General features: G+C 50.1%; 2 protein-coding genes across 8 annotated transcripts; one reads left to right on the forward strand and one right to left on the reverse strand.

Annotated features, from left to right (window-relative positions):
* The first annotated feature begins 337 nt into the window (after window positions 1–337).
* Window positions 338–15,312, forward strand: SLC25A35 (solute carrier family 25 member 35). 5 transcript variants are annotated; one of them, XM_017680408.3, is made up of 5 exons: window positions 338–1,275; window positions 2,170–2,235; window positions 2,664–2,816; window positions 3,178–3,312; window positions 15,006–15,312. In XM_017680408.3, the coding sequence occupies exons 1-5, from the start codon at window positions 901–903 to the stop codon at window positions 15,081–15,083; spliced, it is 807 nt and encodes a 268-aa protein (XP_017535897.1). In that variant the 5' UTR covers window positions 338–900; the 3' UTR covers window positions 15,084–15,312. The 5 variants fall into 5 exon arrangements, with proteins under 5 accessions (XP_017535897.1, XP_017535899.1, XP_017535896.1 ...); XM_017680410.3 differs by lacking the exon at window positions 15,006–15,312 and adding an exon at window positions 5,013–5,118; XM_017680407.3 differs by lacking the exon at window positions 15,006–15,312 and adding an exon at window positions 3,477–3,827.
* Window positions 4,043–6,222, reverse strand: RANGRF (RAN guanine nucleotide release factor). Of its 3 annotated transcripts, XM_017680411.3 has the most exons (5): window positions 5,279–6,207; window positions 5,077–5,193; window positions 4,715–4,871; window positions 4,540–4,625; window positions 4,043–4,320 (listed from the first exon to the last, which is right to left on the reverse strand). In XM_017680411.3, exons 1-5 carry the CDS (start codon window positions 5,353–5,355, stop codon window positions 4,197–4,199), a joined length of 561 nt encoding a protein of 186 aa, XP_017535900.2. In that variant the 5' UTR covers window positions 5,356–6,207; the 3' UTR covers window positions 4,043–4,196. The 3 variants fall into 3 exon arrangements, with proteins under 3 accessions (XP_017535900.2, XP_036882846.1, XP_036882847.1); XM_037026951.2 differs by lacking the exon at window positions 4,540–4,625 and having other exon boundaries at window positions 4,653–4,871; window positions 5,279–6,222; XM_037026952.2 differs by lacking the exon at window positions 4,540–4,625 and having other exon boundaries at window positions 5,279–6,219.
* Window positions 15,313–16,531: the final 1,219 nt, after the last annotated feature.

A 16,531-nucleotide genomic window follows, 5' to 3' on the forward strand; every position in this document is an offset into this window, starting at 1 on the left:
CAGCTCCAAACACCCCATTGGGGAACTGCTTCCTCCGCTCTTGACCTCTGCGCCGGTCCAGTAACCCAGTGTCCGACCTCTCCTCCCCGTCAGTGATAAAGACTCGGTTCCCGGGACACCCCTCCCAGAGATCCGAGTCTGCATTCCATGGCGTGGCGCCGGGCCGGTAGAGTTAATTGCACCCGCCTTTCAGAGGATTCAGGGGGCTGGGTCGCTGAGAGCACCTCCCATTGGCCGGGCGCAGGTTCGACGCTGAATGGCTGATGCTCTCAGCTACACTTCTCCAAGGCGCCCGATTGGATGCTGCGCTCCAGCGACCGGCTTGTGGAGGCCCCGCCTTCACTGGTTACCCGGAGCGAAGCTGCAGTGGGCTCCGGCAGCTGCCGGGGAACGCTTCTGCCTAGTCGGAGTTACGACTTCCTTCCCAGATCCAGACTTGTTGCTGCTCCGGGGACGCCCCTGGATCCTTTTACTCCTTAATCTGCTGGTTTTATTTTTCCTTCCCTCTCGGTTCCCATCTCCGTACTCCGGGTTTCCCTCCTTTTTGGGCCCCGTAGCTGGCCATCCATCCTTAGCATCTCAGCTTCCCTCCGGCTGTCCTCCTGGCTTCTGCCCCTCCTTGACCTCAAATCTCTTGGCCAACAGGACCCTGTCATAACTTCTCGCCAGACTCTTTTAAAATCCTCTTTCTTCTCTTTGCCAGCTCCTGACGCCCAAATTCCAGCTAAGACTTGACCTTTTGACATTTGGCCCTGACACTCTTGGAGCCAGACCTCTGAATTCCTACTTTCTATAACATGGACTGCTGAAATTGAGATCTTCCCCCGATTTCTGACCCTATTTCTGAAGCTCATTTTAATTCCTTACTCCTGGACCCGTTCTTGCTTCTGCTACCCCACCATGGACTTCTTGATGAGTGGCCTGGCAGCCTGTGGGGCCTGTTTGTTCACCAACCCCCTGGAGGTGGTGAAGACCAGGATGCAGTTGCAGGGAGAACTGCAGGCCCCCGGCACCTACCAGCGGCACTACCGAAACGTCTTCCATGCCTTCATCACCATCGGCAGGGTGGATGGCCTGGCTGCCCTGCAAAAGGGCCTGGGTCCCGCCCTCTTATACCAGTTCCTGATGAATGGCATCCGGTTGGGAACCTACGGGCTGGCTGAGGCCGGTGGCTACCTGCACTCCGATGACGGCTCCCTCAGCCCTGCCCGCAGCGCAGCAGCTGGAGCCCTGGCTGGGGTCATGGGAGCCTACTTGGGGAGCCCCATCTACATGGTGAGAAGAAGGGTCTTACCTGGGTCTTTCAGGCGGACCCTTGGTGTAGGGTGGGGGCGTGGGCCTTCTCAACCTAATACTGAGGTTGGAAGTGGTTTGTATAGGTGAGGATGAGGAATTTGAGTAACACACATGAGTGAATGTAGCGATCAGGGGAAGTCCTGGGCTTCAGAGAATTACAATCTCAGTCTGCCCCTTTGATTTATCTGGTATAGGTGAAGGGTTGGTAGCTTGAGGCCCAGAGAGGGGAAGTAACCAGCGCAAGGTCACATAGCTGCTTATTGCCAGAACTAGACCTTACCTAGTGCTCTTCCTGGAAGGATACTGGGAGGCAGCAAGTTATGTAGAAGAAGAGGACATCTGCTCTCACTGACATAGTATGAGATTCAAGAACAGTGACTTCTTCAAAGTCAGCTGGACACATGCCCCCATGAGGCTTGGGAGCCAGGAAGCAAGTTTTGCAGATGACCCCTCACAACCAGCCTTAGAGTTTGATGGGGACCCAGGTCGGGGTGGTGGCTAGAGATCAGGTCTAGGAATAAGAGCTGGCATGAAAGGCTGGACACCCACGTTTTGCCTAACATGAGCAGTCTTAGGAAATGTTACCATTCTCCATCCTTTCCACTTCCCACTCCTACCCCCAAAAAAGGAGGATATAGAGAGGGTAGGGTGTCTTGCAGTGCTAGTGCTAGAAGATCCAATCCCCAGGGACTGGAGCCAAGGGACACAGAGTCTCATGACCGCTTTGTGAAATGGGAACAACAATAATTATTAGATTACAAGGATATTCATTGCTCAACACCCTAGAGAAAGTGTGAAGCATTCAGGCATGTGGGTTTCTGAGGTGGGAGGATGGCCACTGGGCCATAGATTGTGATACTCTCTTGTCCCCAGGTGAAGACACACCTACAGGCACAGGCAGCCTCAGAAATTGCCGTAGGGCACCAGTATAAGCATCAGGTGAGGGTTTGCCTATTGCACTGGAGTCCCTATCCATTCTGCCCCATATCCCCCCAACTTTCTGCCTGCATCCAACAACTGCAACCCAGCCACGGCTCTGCCCAGCCCATCAACTCAGCCTCACTCTTCCCCTGGAGTCCACGCAGACACTCCTTCCCACATGTTCCCCAGTTCCTTCTGCTCCTGATTTTCCTGTCCCATTTTCCTGAACTGCTAATGTCCTCACACCCTGCCCTTATTCTGGGGTGGTGAGCATGGGAACAATGAGGTGACAGACAACTGAGGGGCCATATTCCAGCTCTAAGCCCACATGGAACTGGTTGTCTAGACATTCTTCTACAGAAGGACCTATCCTTAGCAATGTTAGGAGGTGGCAGCCCCTAATGCTGGGGTGACTAAACCCCACCCCCATGGTCTTCCCCTACCAGGGCATGTTTCAGGCACTAACCAAGATTGGCCAGAAACATGGTCTGGTGGGGTTGTGGCGTGGGGCCATGGGCGGCCTGCCCCGAGTTATCATCGGTTCCTCCACCCAGCTGTGCACCTTCTCATCCACCAAGGACCTCATGACCCAGTGGGAGGTACTTCCAGGGAAAGGGGTGGGGCCATCCTGGGAATGTGGGCAGAGGGAGGGCAAGCTGAAGGGGGCCCTAGAGGGGACAGCACCAACATTCAATGTGACAGAGTGGCAGGAGGGCTTGGAGTCACTGACTCTTTACACTCTTCCCACAGTGCTCTTGTCATTTCCTCCCAGAAGGTGTACATGAGTCCTCAGGGCATCCTGTCCATCCTCCTTTGCAATGTTACCACACTATGTTGTAACCAGTGCAGTGGAAGCTCCCTAAGTTAGCAGCTCTCTACTGCGACCCCAGTGCCAGGCCTTTCCTTTCCTAGGGGTTGAATGACTGTCTGACTGACAAAGCTCTTTGCATTCCCACCTAGCTATTTCCTCCCCAGAGCTGGAAAGTGGCTCTGGCAGCCTCCATGGTGAGTGGCATTGCGGTGGTCCTGGCCATGACGCCCTTCGATGTGGTCAGCACAAGGCTGTACAACCAGCCCACAGATACTCAGGGCAAGGTAAGGGAGTGCTCTGGGGTGTGGGCAGCCAGGGAAAAATGGAGGTGGGGGAAGCAGATTGTGGGTGTGGGGTGGGACAGCCTAAAATGCAGCTGAGGCAAGGCCCCTGGTGGGCTCTGACACTCCTTCCCTGTGCTCTCACTCCCTCTCTGACCTGCTCCCAGGGCCTCATGTACCGGGGGATGCTGGATGCTCTGCTGCAGACTGCTCGGACAGAGGGCATTTTTGGCATGTACAAGGGTATAGGTGCCTCCTACTTCCGCCTAGGTCCCCACACCATCCTTTCCCTCTTCTTCTGGGACCAGCTGCGCACCCTCTACCACACTTACACCAAATAACAGCAGCCACTCTTCCACATTCCTCCAAATCGGCACTCCTTGGACACTTCTGCCTCCATTACCATGCCCTGGTGACGCCTGACCAGATGATCTTTCATCCATCCAAGGGGGAAGCCAACCCCACTCCCCATCTGTTTTCTCAGGGTTGAATCACTGCAAGAGAGTTTTTCCACCTTCCTTGAGTGTCATTTAAACCTTCCCTACCCATCCCACTACATTTCACATTCCTCTCTCAGGGCTGAACCAGTCACTCCAAAGGATGTTTCCTCCTTTTCTCTGCTGCAGGCCTTGGGTCCCTTCTGATCCCATGCACAACTTTAAACTCCCTACTCCAAGACCAAAGGGAATTGGGGGGGGACCCAGGTGTCCTGTTAGATTCAAAGGCACAGAGATTATACCTGTTATAAACCAAGTTTATTTCTGCAGAGAGGAGGTATCTTACGTCTATGCACAGGGAAGGAATTAGGGGAATGTACCCAACCCCTGGCTCCCCTTGCAGAACATGGTCCCAAGTCTTCAGCAGCAACATGCAGCATATCAGCGTCTTTACTGGGGACCAAAGATGTTGGGATCATGAAGGGTCAGACTGGTCACCAGCTGCTCAAAGTCACTCAGGCTCCAGGGTGGAAGTGACAGATTTTCAGGGCCAAAACATGGCCTATTGTCAGGACTTGAGTTGGGGGAAGAGATGGAGAGAGAATGTTATCCAGGTCTCAGGTCTGGAAGTTCCCACTACCACCCTCTACCACAGGACCTGGGTATCTGTGACCCCAAACCTCTCGCCCACTCCTGCTTCCTTGGACCCCATCAGCCAGTCTCCCTGCTCTGCCCCTCCCAGCAGATTCTCCTGGGGACCCAGTCATGAGCCACACGCCCTTTTTGTCCTTACAGGGGCTGATTGAAGGTGAGCAGGAGATCAGTCTGGTACTGGGGAAGCCGCAGCAAGGCCTGGTGTAGTGTCACTTCCTTTGCTATCTAAGGGGTCAGAGTCAGTATGCTTACCTCATGCCTTAGGGCCACCCCCTTGACCCCTCCAGGATATCGCACATCCCCCAGGCCCTCACTTGCTGGTTTTCTTTAGCTATCTGCTGCTTGCCAGAGAGGACCCAGGCTTCTTCACAGCAGCCCCTCAGGGCCAGGTTCTCCAGATGGAGGGGCTGCACAGCCTCCACTTGCACAGCTCTAGCCTCCTGCACCCCGCCAACGTCCTCAAAGTGGTACCTGGAGTGCAGTAGAAGGGTCATGAAGGAGCGTCTGTCACGCCCCGACCCAAGGATCTTTAAGTCCTAAGCTTTGCTCACTTCCCATAATACGGTGACGTGGTTGTTGCCTTTGTTCTCGTTGCCCTGATTAACCGTCCAGCCACAGGCCCCACCCGCTTAGCTCCGGCCCTCCCATTGGAAAGCTGCGGACCCGCCTTCCTCACCGCGCAGCCGCTTCGCCCTGCACGTGGGCCTGCAGTTCCAGAAGTTCTACGATCAGGCTCTGATCTGTCTCACGATGGCAGAAAGCTTCTTGATTGTCCGGGACCTGTCGGAGGTCGCTGGGGAGAGGCGAAGCAGACCCTGATTGACCCCGGCTTCCCGTTTCCCACTCGGTTGTCTCCTTCAGCGCTTGCGCGGTCTCACCTTACGTCAATGGCCCCGGGCGGGAGAGTGGCGGAGAAGGCGCCCCCGAACAGTGGATAGTGCTGCGTGGGCTCCATGGGCCTCAGACTAGGGTATGGACATTTGAGATATATTTTAAAGACCTACATGGACCACCGCGCATCACCTCCCTGCATTTCGCTGCAGCTGCAGCCACAGCCACCTTAGGAGTTCCTTAGCTTCCGACTCTGTAAGATTTGGCCTCGCCCTGCGATCGCGCTGGCCAATCGGCACCCGCGTCCTGGGGGCGGTGCCCAGCAGGGTTGCTCCCGGAAGCCACTTTTCCCCGAGGGTGCGGGGGCGGGACCGCGGGGGTGGGGTTGCTATCAGCTAAGACTGCAGTCTAGGATTTGTGAAGCTTTGTTAGTCTCAAGGCGCACCGGCCAGTCTCCTTTTAAAAGTTTTTCTAGAGCACACTAAGGGACCTGGACTCCGCACCTCCTAAGAATGGCCTTAGGAGTCTGCTCATCCAAGGGACCCATGTCCAGGTGGGGTTTCTTGAGTCTGGGGAGAATAGTTTCAGGGTCTCCCAGCTCCCTCCCCCACGTCTCTTGACCTTGAATGAACTGCGAACCGAACCGCTCATTCCGCATCCGGATCGGATGCGGGGGAATTAGGAGAACAATGGGGCCAGGTGTGGGGCTGGGTTAGCGTTCTGGCCTCCCGCGAAGGGGAGATCCAACTTGAGGATTATATAGCTAATCCCTTTCAAATTTTGAGAACGCTCCAGGAGGTGGGGAGGGTGGCTGCCCCCCTACCCACACCTGGATGAAAATACGTATTAACCCCCCTATTGTTTCTCTTCTAAATTTCGGCTCAATTATATCCTCTCAGCTAATTCCCTCCAATCATCTGTGATCCACAGCACCTGGCAGGGTGTTTAGAGCATAACAGACCGGTTATGTGCTGTTGAGTAATTGAGTAAGCCCAAAAGTGTGAATTATGGAACCCAAGATATCACCCGTGCCATAGGGGTTCTAGATGTCACCTATTGTCACCAACTTTCCAGCCAAGAACTAAGCAAGAGGATTCTTATCCTAAGGCCGTCCCATGGTGTTCCAAGTGCTGACCATACCTCTGGGACCCTAATAATTTTGTGACACTAAGGCCAGGGCAGATACATACTTTTTGATCCTTTACCTTGCTGGGCCCTATATTAAGTGCTGGAGATAAAAAGGTAATTAGGACACAGCCCCTGCCTTACCAGGGTCATATAAAGAACAGTGCAATACACTTTGAGTCTTGAAGGTTGACTCAGAAATCACCAGGGCATTAGGGCTATTTTAGCCAGGGGAACATCAGGAGCAAAGACTTAAAGATGAAAAGGCATGCAGTTAGAGTTAGGGGAGTGGGAACTGCAAGTATACCCACTTGGCAAAGGTGCAGTAAAGAATGGGTAGCAGGGAGCTGTGAGGCGGAGAGGTGGCCGCCTTCAGGGTTTTTCTAGAGCACACTAAAGGACCTGGACCCACTTCAGACTGCTAGCATCAGACTTCTCTCAGCTTTATTTCCTCATCTCTAAAATGTTGTTAGGATTAAAGGAGGTATGGATGTAGATGAATCTGAATCGTTTCCGGACAAAAATCTGAATCTGTTTTCTGTTTCTGGACTAGGTTTGGTCCATGAGGAATTCTAGAGAAGAGGGAAAAGTATTACAGACCTTAGAGGGAGTCTGGACATGGGGAAACAAGGTTGGAGACGACCTCTCTATTCCTCCTTCCCCATTTCTGCTAGTAAGCCATCTGTATCCCCTCCCAAGCAGGGTCAATACTGGTTCTGGCTGCTTTGTGAGCAGCCAAGCAAATAGGAAACCGTTGGAAAGGGACCTGCAAGGACACAGAAGTTAACAGGGCACTGGCACAGGACAAAAAGGGTGGGGGCCTATTCATGGACCGGGAGGAAGTCACACTAGATTAGGGAGACGAGGAAGCCCCCCAACTTCCTCATTTTGGGTTTCAGCCTTGTGTAGGCTGGCCCTCCCCAATTCTTGAGCTCTTGTGGCATGGATTAGATAAACTTTTCTAGGTGGCAGGAAGCAGGGCAAGTGACAAGACACAGGGCCAGACCTCTGGGAGAGTGGGGTGAAAGGCTACCCTAACTTGGCAAATTCCCACTCTTGACTCTACTTCCCTCTCTCTTACCTTTCACTTCTCTTTATGGCTGTCACTTCTGGCCCTCCCAATAGCTGACTCCCCTGTGTGTTCAAATTCCAACTCCCCAAGAGACAGAATCTAATTAAGTCAACAAATTGCCATTCAATCTGAAAGTACCCATTTGGCAAGCTCTCTACCTGCCACTTCCCAGGCCACTAGCCAGACGTGTTCTTGAGATCCTTGGTCCAGCTAGCTGTGGCTAGGATGATAGGTATCATAGGACAAATCTCACTAGTCCAAGATGGCTCATAGCTACCTTTCTCAAGAGGCTCTGACGGTATGTCTAGCTGTCAGCTCACTGGTTGAAATAGGCCTGCAATTGATAGTATACCCATGAGACATTCTCTTATGCAATGCCCTGCATGCAGTTGGTGTAGGTATTTGCTTTAGGGACAGGTGTCCAGGAACCCCTCTTCCCCTCACCTCTGGAGGCACCTGGAGGTGGAAGTGATGGACTTAGACCAGAGAAATGACTCAACACCCAAAGTCAAGCATCCTCTGGGAAGAGTTGGCCAACATATATTTCTGTTAAGCCGGGGTTTTTAATCATTTTTCTACCACACACCCCTTGGCAGTTTGATGGAACCCCTACTCTTTTACATTAGTAATATATATGAACACAAAGAAAATGTAAATAGATAAATAGTTATCAAAGTTAAACACTCAGATTTTTGATATAGTAAAAATGTTTCTTTGTTAATCACATTAACATCATCTAGCAGTGAGTCTAGTAAGTTAATACCAAATAAGTGATGCACATAAATTATAGTTTAAAAGATCTGTTTGAAACCAATATAAGAATGAATATTAACGGTACTTCAATAAAAATAAAATAAAGATCTGCAACAACTCTGAACTTAAGTGAGAATATCTGTGATTGCTATTGTAACAAAGTCAGGTACTGCTAATACCTCGTGCTTTGTAATCTACCGTCACAATTAAAGGAAATGCTAATTTTTAGTTAAGAGGTCATTGAAAATAAACATAATTTCTTACCATCCAAGTTGATTGACCAGAGCTTAAGAAACCCAGCTATGAAGAATGTGCTCTAGCCATGCATTAGTCTCTGGGGAGGCCCTCAAAACGTGAAAATCAGTGCTGCTTTCTAAGGCCCTGGCCTGAACCAGAAGAGCTAGGGTGTACGGTTCACATCCTGAATACAATCGACATTCACGCCCCCACTTCACAGCTGAGGAAACTGCCGTGGAGAGATGCCCAGGGTCCTGTGGAAATCAGTGGTAGCCATAGTCCATTTCTAAATACAGGCCTGATATCATAAAGACAATGCTTGAGGAAGACCAGTGTGTCCTAGTATTTGGGATAATTCTATAGCTGTCATCCAGAACCCTCCATAGAATTTTCCAGTCTCCTGTCTCACCATTCTCATGCTCATACTCTGTAGGAGGCATTTTGAACTTCCCTCAGCCCCTTACTTGAGTCAACCTTTTTCATGCCTCTGGGCATTTTGCGCTTATGCCCTCTGCCTGGATCTTTCTTTTCCTCCTCTTCCCTGGATAGCTCATTATCAGGGTTAACTGCTCCTCCGAGAGTGTTCCTGTGGCTTTGGCTGTCCTATCCCCACTGCAAGCACCCCACTATATTATAGTGCTCTAATCCCCAGCAGATTCTAAGTACCAGGAGGGCAAGGACCATATCTGTCTTTCACCATTAGCTTCCTACTGAGCTACACTAGGCCTGGCCCATAGATATTTTTGGAATGGGTGTTGCTTCAGAGACAGGAGGTTATTTACCAATTAAGACCATTTAAAAGATTTGCAAGAAAGAACTTGACTGGCCTTTGTCACTGGTTCCTAAGAAGGAAACTCTAAATCCTTTTCCAAGTGGTAGTTCTTTGGTAGGTGGCCCTTGATAGTTTATACCAACAAAGATGACTGGAGAGCTTATGCAAAGGAAAGAATTAGGAAGTGGGTAGGCCACACCAGAAAGACCAACCATGTGATTAGGGGGTTGGAGCTCTTGGGTTGCTTGATATCAACCCAATAAAGACCCAATAAAGATTCTGGACACAGGCTCAGGGAAGCTTTTTGGTGAATGCATTGATGTGCCAGGAGGGTGGCATGCCCTAACTCCTCAGGGGAAAAGGCATGGAAATTCTGCTTCTAAGACTATTCTACATCTGACTTTTGTATCCTTACAATGAAATAGTAGTCATTAGTATAGCACTTCCCTGAATTCTGAGTTGGTGCAGTGAATTACTGAACCAGTGGGGATTGCAAGAACCTCTAAATGTATTGCCAGTTGGCCAGAAATGTGGGTGGTCTGGGGATCTGTGAGATACATGGCTAGCACCTAAAATTGATGCCGGGGTTCTTGTTTGCAGAGTCAAAGAATGAACTTAGAAAACAATCAAGGTATGAGAGCCAGGGAGAGGCTTTTATTTAGAGATAAAGTGAGAGGACAGAACTCCTGGCTCATGCCAGGAGGGGACAAGAGAGCCCGTAGTGGTGCGTTGTCTAGGGGTTTTATAGGCAGTTGAGGATTTTTGGGTGCTGGATAAAGGCTTAGGGGTGTGGACTTGTTAATTGGTCTCTGAATATTTAGAATTAACTTAAAACAAATATCTCCCTGAAATACCAACGTCTTGGTCTGGGAGCATATCAAACAAGGCCGTGTGCCAGGCCCCTAAAGTGGGCTGAGGTATTGTTTGCTAAAGAGTAAGTTAAGAATCTGACTTCTTAAACTTTCTGGGTATTAAAATGCAATCTTATCTTTAAGGTGGAATCCTTCCTGCCTTTTACTTATGTTGCTTTGCTAAATTAGTTACCCAGTTTGCAAAATCACCTCATCAGATCTGAAGGAGGAAAGACAGCACATAGGCCTGGGCCTTTAGCATGCTAAGGTGAATCTTACACATGATTACAAATGATTGGCATAATAAAAACGTGTGCTACTCTTCTTTATCTGGGGAATATTAACTGATCTCACCGAAGAATGACTTAGAGCTTAATGTTTAACACAGAGTTTTGATAGGGAGTTCCCTTGCATGTAGTTACATTGCTCTGACTGCAAATATCCTGCTTTGCGTTTTCCAGAGGCCCTCATCTTACTCTGACTACATCCACGGTCCCTGTCTCAAAATGAGGGCAGTCTTGTGGTAAACTGAGTCCTTATCTTGTGGGATCCAATACTAACTCCAGGTGATCAGTACAATGATTGTATTGTAGTATGTCCAGTTGGTGTTAGACTAGTTAGGGGTATTACAGAATAAGAGGTCACTGTAATATCCCAAGCTCAGAGTGATGAATGCACTAAGCTGGTAGAAGCAGGAGAGAAAGAGATGAAGCCAAATAAGCAGTAAGCAAAGGAACCAATAATATGGGCAATCCACAAAGTACAGAGGAAGAACAAAGAGCAGTTTCAAAGCTGGAGGCCTAGCCAAGAAGAATGGAGACATCAATGACAGAAATAAGGAGATGAAGGGTTTGGCTGTGGGTAAGGCAAAGAGGAGAGAAGGTCTCTATTCTTCTCCCTAAGTCACAAGATTGGGCCTTGTAACTGGGGGAAAATCCCAGCGCAAAATACCTTTGACACTGAAATCAGTCAGAGGGAGAAATAAAATGGAAGAAACCCATTTATTTCTTACAAGCAGTCGTCCTGCATCTCTCTTGACCCAGCTACAGAAGAAGAGGAAGTGCAAGAGAATCAGACGTGAGCATATCATCATCAATGTAGTGATACAGCCGCACCGTTTGCGGTTTCTTTCATGTGGCCAAGTCCTGGGCTACAAGTCCATGACAAATGGTCCCACTGTGGAGGTATCCCTGTGGAAGGACAACTGTTCCTGACTTTCCTGTGCTACGTCAGTAGAAAATGCACTAGCAAGGTCCACAACATAATGATACATCCCTAGTACATGACTGAGTGTAGTGTGTCCATAAGGGCTGCTATAGAGGGAACAGCAGCATGCAAAGGGGGTGTGGCATTATTCAGTTCCCTGTACTCCATGGTCATACGCCAGGAGCCGTCTGGCTTTTTCACTGGCCACACTGGGTAATTAAAAGGACTATGAGTGGGCTTTATGATGCCCAACTTCTCCAGCTTCTGTAGAGGTTCTCTAATTTCCTTGTGCCCCCCAGGCAATTTATACTGCTTAGTATTTGTCATTTGCTGAGGTACAGGTAAAGCTACAGGTGGGTGCTTAGCATGTCGCCTCAGAACTGCCTTTACCACATGTACCCTCGGTATGAACTCACCTGTAGTGATCTATAACCACAGGCCCTGCAGGCTATCCACCCCCAAAGTATATTCAGGGATGGGAGAAATGTACACAGTATAGTCCTTTGGGGATAAATGCCCTATCCCTAATGGGATTTGGGCTTTCTTCACTCTAATTGCCTTACCCTCATAGCCATCTATCACAGCAGAGGTCCCAGGAAAATGCTCAGGGTTGCCATGAATCAGAGAACATTCAGCTCCTGTGTCCACCAGCACCAGGACATGTTATTCATTCACAGGGGACCAATGAATTGCTAATTCTACATGTGGCCTCTGGTTCCCAAGGTGGGGGCCTTGGCCCTCTCAGTCTAACCTTGATGCCTTATCATTGTCCTGTTGGGGTGAGGGCCCAGGCAGAGCCTGAGTACTGTCCCCCAGGAAGTCTTGCAAGGACACAGGCCAGACATGGGGCTTTGCCTCTGGCTTCCATGTCCTGGACCTCAGAAGCTGGAACTGCTGCTTTGGCTTTAATTGGTGCCAGAGTTCTAACAAGATCCTATTGGGTTGCCCATCAAGTTTTTCTTTCACTACCCTGGACTTTATCAACTTAACCCACATCTGGATCCTCGAGATCTTCACGGGGGCCTTTGCGCCTGTCCTTTCAGTCGTAGCCCATACTTCCTTCTGTGCTCTTATTCTTTCAACCTCCCCCAGATCTGCTAAAGTACAAGTAGCCTCACTTATGGGTTGCCCTATGTGGGAGGCAAGAATAGTCACTAGGGACCCAAAGAGAGATGTGGGAGCTGTACGCAGCACCAGATTTCTCATCCCTACAGTGAACAACTCATCAGGACCCTGTGGGGGTGTGTCCATATTATATATATATATACATGATATTTTTCATGCCTAGCTCCTGTAACACCTGCTGGAGCCCTGCATATATATTCCAGCTTGTGGGTAAGTATGGTAAATCACCCTGATTAGGCCAAACTGCCTCAATGGCTGCTGTCAGACAATCCAGAAGCACCCGATTCCCTGAGGTGTGACAGGCACTTTGCAACCACTTCTGGAGAGAAGGGTGAGTCATCAGGGAAGCCAGTCTACTCATTTCAGAACCCTACATAACAATGTTTTCCATCCCCATATTCTAGAGACACAAAAGCCATTTAGGCAGAGGTTCTGATGGCTTCTGCCAATACTAGATGCTCATGTCCACCAGTTCATCCTGGGTATAGGCGCAGAGCATGGAGTGCTCCACAACCTGGAGAGGGAACAACTCCTCTCCTCTACCATCTCCGGGGGCTGAAGGCACTGCTCTCTCCCTCCCCCACGGCCTCCTGCAACATGGATTTCCCGGTTGCTTCCTCCCTTGCTGCAAACTTATCTTCCAGGAGCACGACCTGTCTTCAATAACTGTCTCTCTTTCTTAAGGGCATCCCACAGGTCATCACCCAGCTCCTCTGAGCAACGCTGAAGTGTGTCTCTCTCCTGCCAAAGTCTCTCTCTTTGTTCGATAACCCTCTCTCTCTCCTTGACAACACTTTCCACTATCTCAGTGAAAAGAGATCCTACAATACCAGCTGCTACATGGCCACTCAGGGCCTCTAAGCAGTCTTCTATCTGAGAGAGAGCTAATTATGCAGCTTCTAGTGTCTTCTCCCTTCCCCAGTTCTGGAGAAGGTCCTACCCTCTAGGAGGCTTTACCCTAGACCAATTCGCAACTAGGGGATTCCCAATTGGATGCCCCATGGATAGGGAGTTCCCAAGTGAAGCTGCACCCTCTACTGCTGTAGCCACTGGGGCCTCTCCACCATCCACCATCCCTAGAGGCATCCTGCCCAACCCAAGGCTCACACCCATGTAGACAGATTTCAGGTTCAGAGGTCCTGCCAACTACCACCAGATGTAACCCTGTAGGGAAAATCCCGGGGCAAAATACCTTTGAAAACGAAATCAGTCAAAAGGAGAAAAAAAGTGGGAGAAACTTATTTCTTACAAGTAGTCGTGCCACATCTCTCTTGACCGGGCTGCAGAAAAAGAGCATGCTCCACTCAGCCTCTCCCGTCCAGATAAGCCCTAGCTTCCCCTTGAAATTACCTACTGATAGAGGTGGACTACTGCTCCCCACCCCTTGGAGACACCTATTGATATGGACGTACACTAAAGCCAGGTGGGAGATTATGGAAATACTGCAATTTTACCACACCCTTTACCCTCTGTGCCCACTCACCAACAGTGGAGTCCAGTGCCTCTAATTCTGCCACTCATTCCTTTCAGTGTGGGGTTATCAATAGCCAGGGAAGCAGAAACAGCCACCCCAGGTATCAGTGCTCTGTCTGATTTCTTCCTAAGGACCCTATGTCAGGCTTGCAAACACACATATCCCCACTGCCATCAGGATGAGTTACCTATTTTCTTGACTAGGTCCTGGAAACCCTTTGTCTTGTTTTCTCAACAGACACATGTCCTCCTCCATCTCACACCTCACACATTTTCACTGCGCATACTCCAAAAATGGGAGAAGGAGGCAATCTGGATGCAGTCAAATGGGAAGGGTGGTATGTGGTGGCAGATACCCACCTGGTGACCTACTCTTGAGTCTGTTGTGGGAGTGTCCCATGACAGCCTTTCAGAATCTGATGGATTCTCATGGGGAGAGAGAGGCACATCACAACCTCGAGAGTTAAGAGGGGTCTCTTCAGGCTGTAGCTGAAGGCAGGATCCCTGTGTTTTTAACCTGGTGAGGATTCCCCCTGCTCCTTTCCTTGCAACTTTCCAGAAGGTGCTGTTGGGAGTTCATGGCACCCCAGCCTCCAATGTGCCACATAACTTATCTCTTTTCGTCCACTTTATTTAGCCCAGGCCATTTCCTTGTAACCTTTCACAGGCGAAGTGTTTGGGAGTAGGGAGGTCTGTCTGTACTGAGAAAGGATCTAGTGGAGATAAGGGTTTGCCTCAGGGTGAAGACAGGGTCAGCAGGGTTAGCACTCAGTGGTGAAGAACAGGCTGACTCCCTAGTCCCTTCTGTTGCCCTGGACACCTTCCCAGGGGCATCCCAGGACACTCCAGTGACTTGGGCAGTGGGAAGCGGGAAGCCACTCAGCTGGTTAGACTATGAGATTAATGGTGCCATCCCTTCTCAGCCTCCTCTTTTTATGCCAAGTCCTTAAGTGTTGGATTAGTAGGCCTTGCACACTCCTCCTAGATAACCTTCCCCCTACATACATTGCCTCAAAGTCATCTCCAACCCATATCTCTCCTGACTGCCTGCTGGATACCTCCAATTGTGTGTCCCACCAACACCTCTAACTGAACACATCCTAAACAAAGCACATTCTGGTCCTCCCAAACATGTGCCATCTCCTGTGTTCCTATCACAGTTCATGAAATTATCACCTGCCCAGTGGACCAAGCAAGAAGTCTGCTTCATCACTGACTTCTCTCTCTTGTCTCCTTGATAAGGAAAATATTCAACACCACCGTCAAGGTCAGCAAACCACTTTTTTCCTCCAGTTGGCAAAGCACTCCCAGCTCCCCTCTCCCCTCCTCCAGGCTCCTCTTTTGCCCTGCGCATGCCAAAATGCCACATATCAAAACAATATAAATTGCTCCCCTTGCTTGTGCTCAGGGCTCAGACATTGGGAGATTACTCTCCTCTGAGCCTGCTAGTGTGAAATAAAACCTCAACACTCCAAGATCTCTGAGTGCTGCTTGGTTCTTCTGTCAGTGATCCAGTCCAGGTTTTTCAGTATTTTCCAAAACATTTGGTTCTCTGACCAGGAAACTGACTGACCACAGCTGGCCCATTGTTGACACCAACTGGGTGGGGGTGGGGGGGCAAGTGGAACAATAGATCCCAATGGAGAAGGCGTGCCCTACCTGGTCTTTCGCAGTCTTCTGCCCTGTCGACCTGGGCCAGCCCCACTCTGCTGTTCCTGCCAGCTCAAGGAGGCTTGGCAGGCGAGGACCTGGTTCCGAAGTCGAATCCGGTAAGGCCCCAGGGCCCCTGACCCAGTCAGTTCCCACTCGTTGGGGTGGAAGGGGAGACTGATCACCTCCCGGGGATTTCTTAGAAATCTCACAGGTAGACATTCGGCGGGGGGGGATGTTTAAACTCTGGTCTGAGTGTGAATGAATGTGCAGGGTGGCTGTCATTCAGTCTGCACTGAATCTGTGATTCCACGGCCTGTGCTATGAAATCTGTGTGGGCCTCAGCTGCATTTGCGGTTGGCCACCATGAGATAAGGGTGGCTCAGCTTCAGCTGACCTGGCCCAGGATTTATACAGGTGCACCTTAGTCAAGGCTGACCAAGGTCTCTCTGCCAGGAGAGTGGACGGATGGGCATCTGACTGGTCTCTTCTCTAGAGGAGGCACCCCTCCCTTGCCTGTTGTCATGGCACCATTACACGGACACGTCATGGGCTCAGGGCACAGCAAACCCACAGTTCTTGACATCATGATCAAAAATTTCAGGAATGAATTTTCAGAAAACTACAGAGTAAAATTAACTCCTGGCAGGTTGAAAACCCTGTGTGAATCTGTATAGCCCACCTTCAGTGTAGGGTGGCCTCCAGAAGAAACCCTAGATGTCCCAACAATCCGCCAAGTCTGGCAAGTCACCACTAGAGATCCAGGTCATCCCAATCAGTTCCTATACATTAACTTCCGGTTAGGAGTTGCTCAGACCCTTCCTCCTTGGGTGCGATTCCCTTGCAACAGGCAGGAACAAGGTAGGGTCTTAGTCGCCTCAACAAAGCAGCCCACAAAGAATCAACAGAAGCCTGAGCCTCCACAAATTCTTGATGGTGATCCAGAGGAAGAACCAATATCCCCTCTACCTTATGTGCCCCCAAGACCATCAGCATGCAGCCCTGGGTCCCGGACACCCTGCTGCTGTCAGCCTCC

The sequence above is a fragment of the Manis javanica genome, chromosome 4 (genome assembly GCF_040802235.1).
Source record: "Manis javanica isolate MJ-LG chromosome 4, MJ_LKY, whole genome shotgun sequence".
In the NCBI taxonomy this organism is placed as follows: domain Eukaryota; kingdom Metazoa; phylum Chordata; class Mammalia; order Pholidota; family Manidae; genus Manis; species Manis javanica.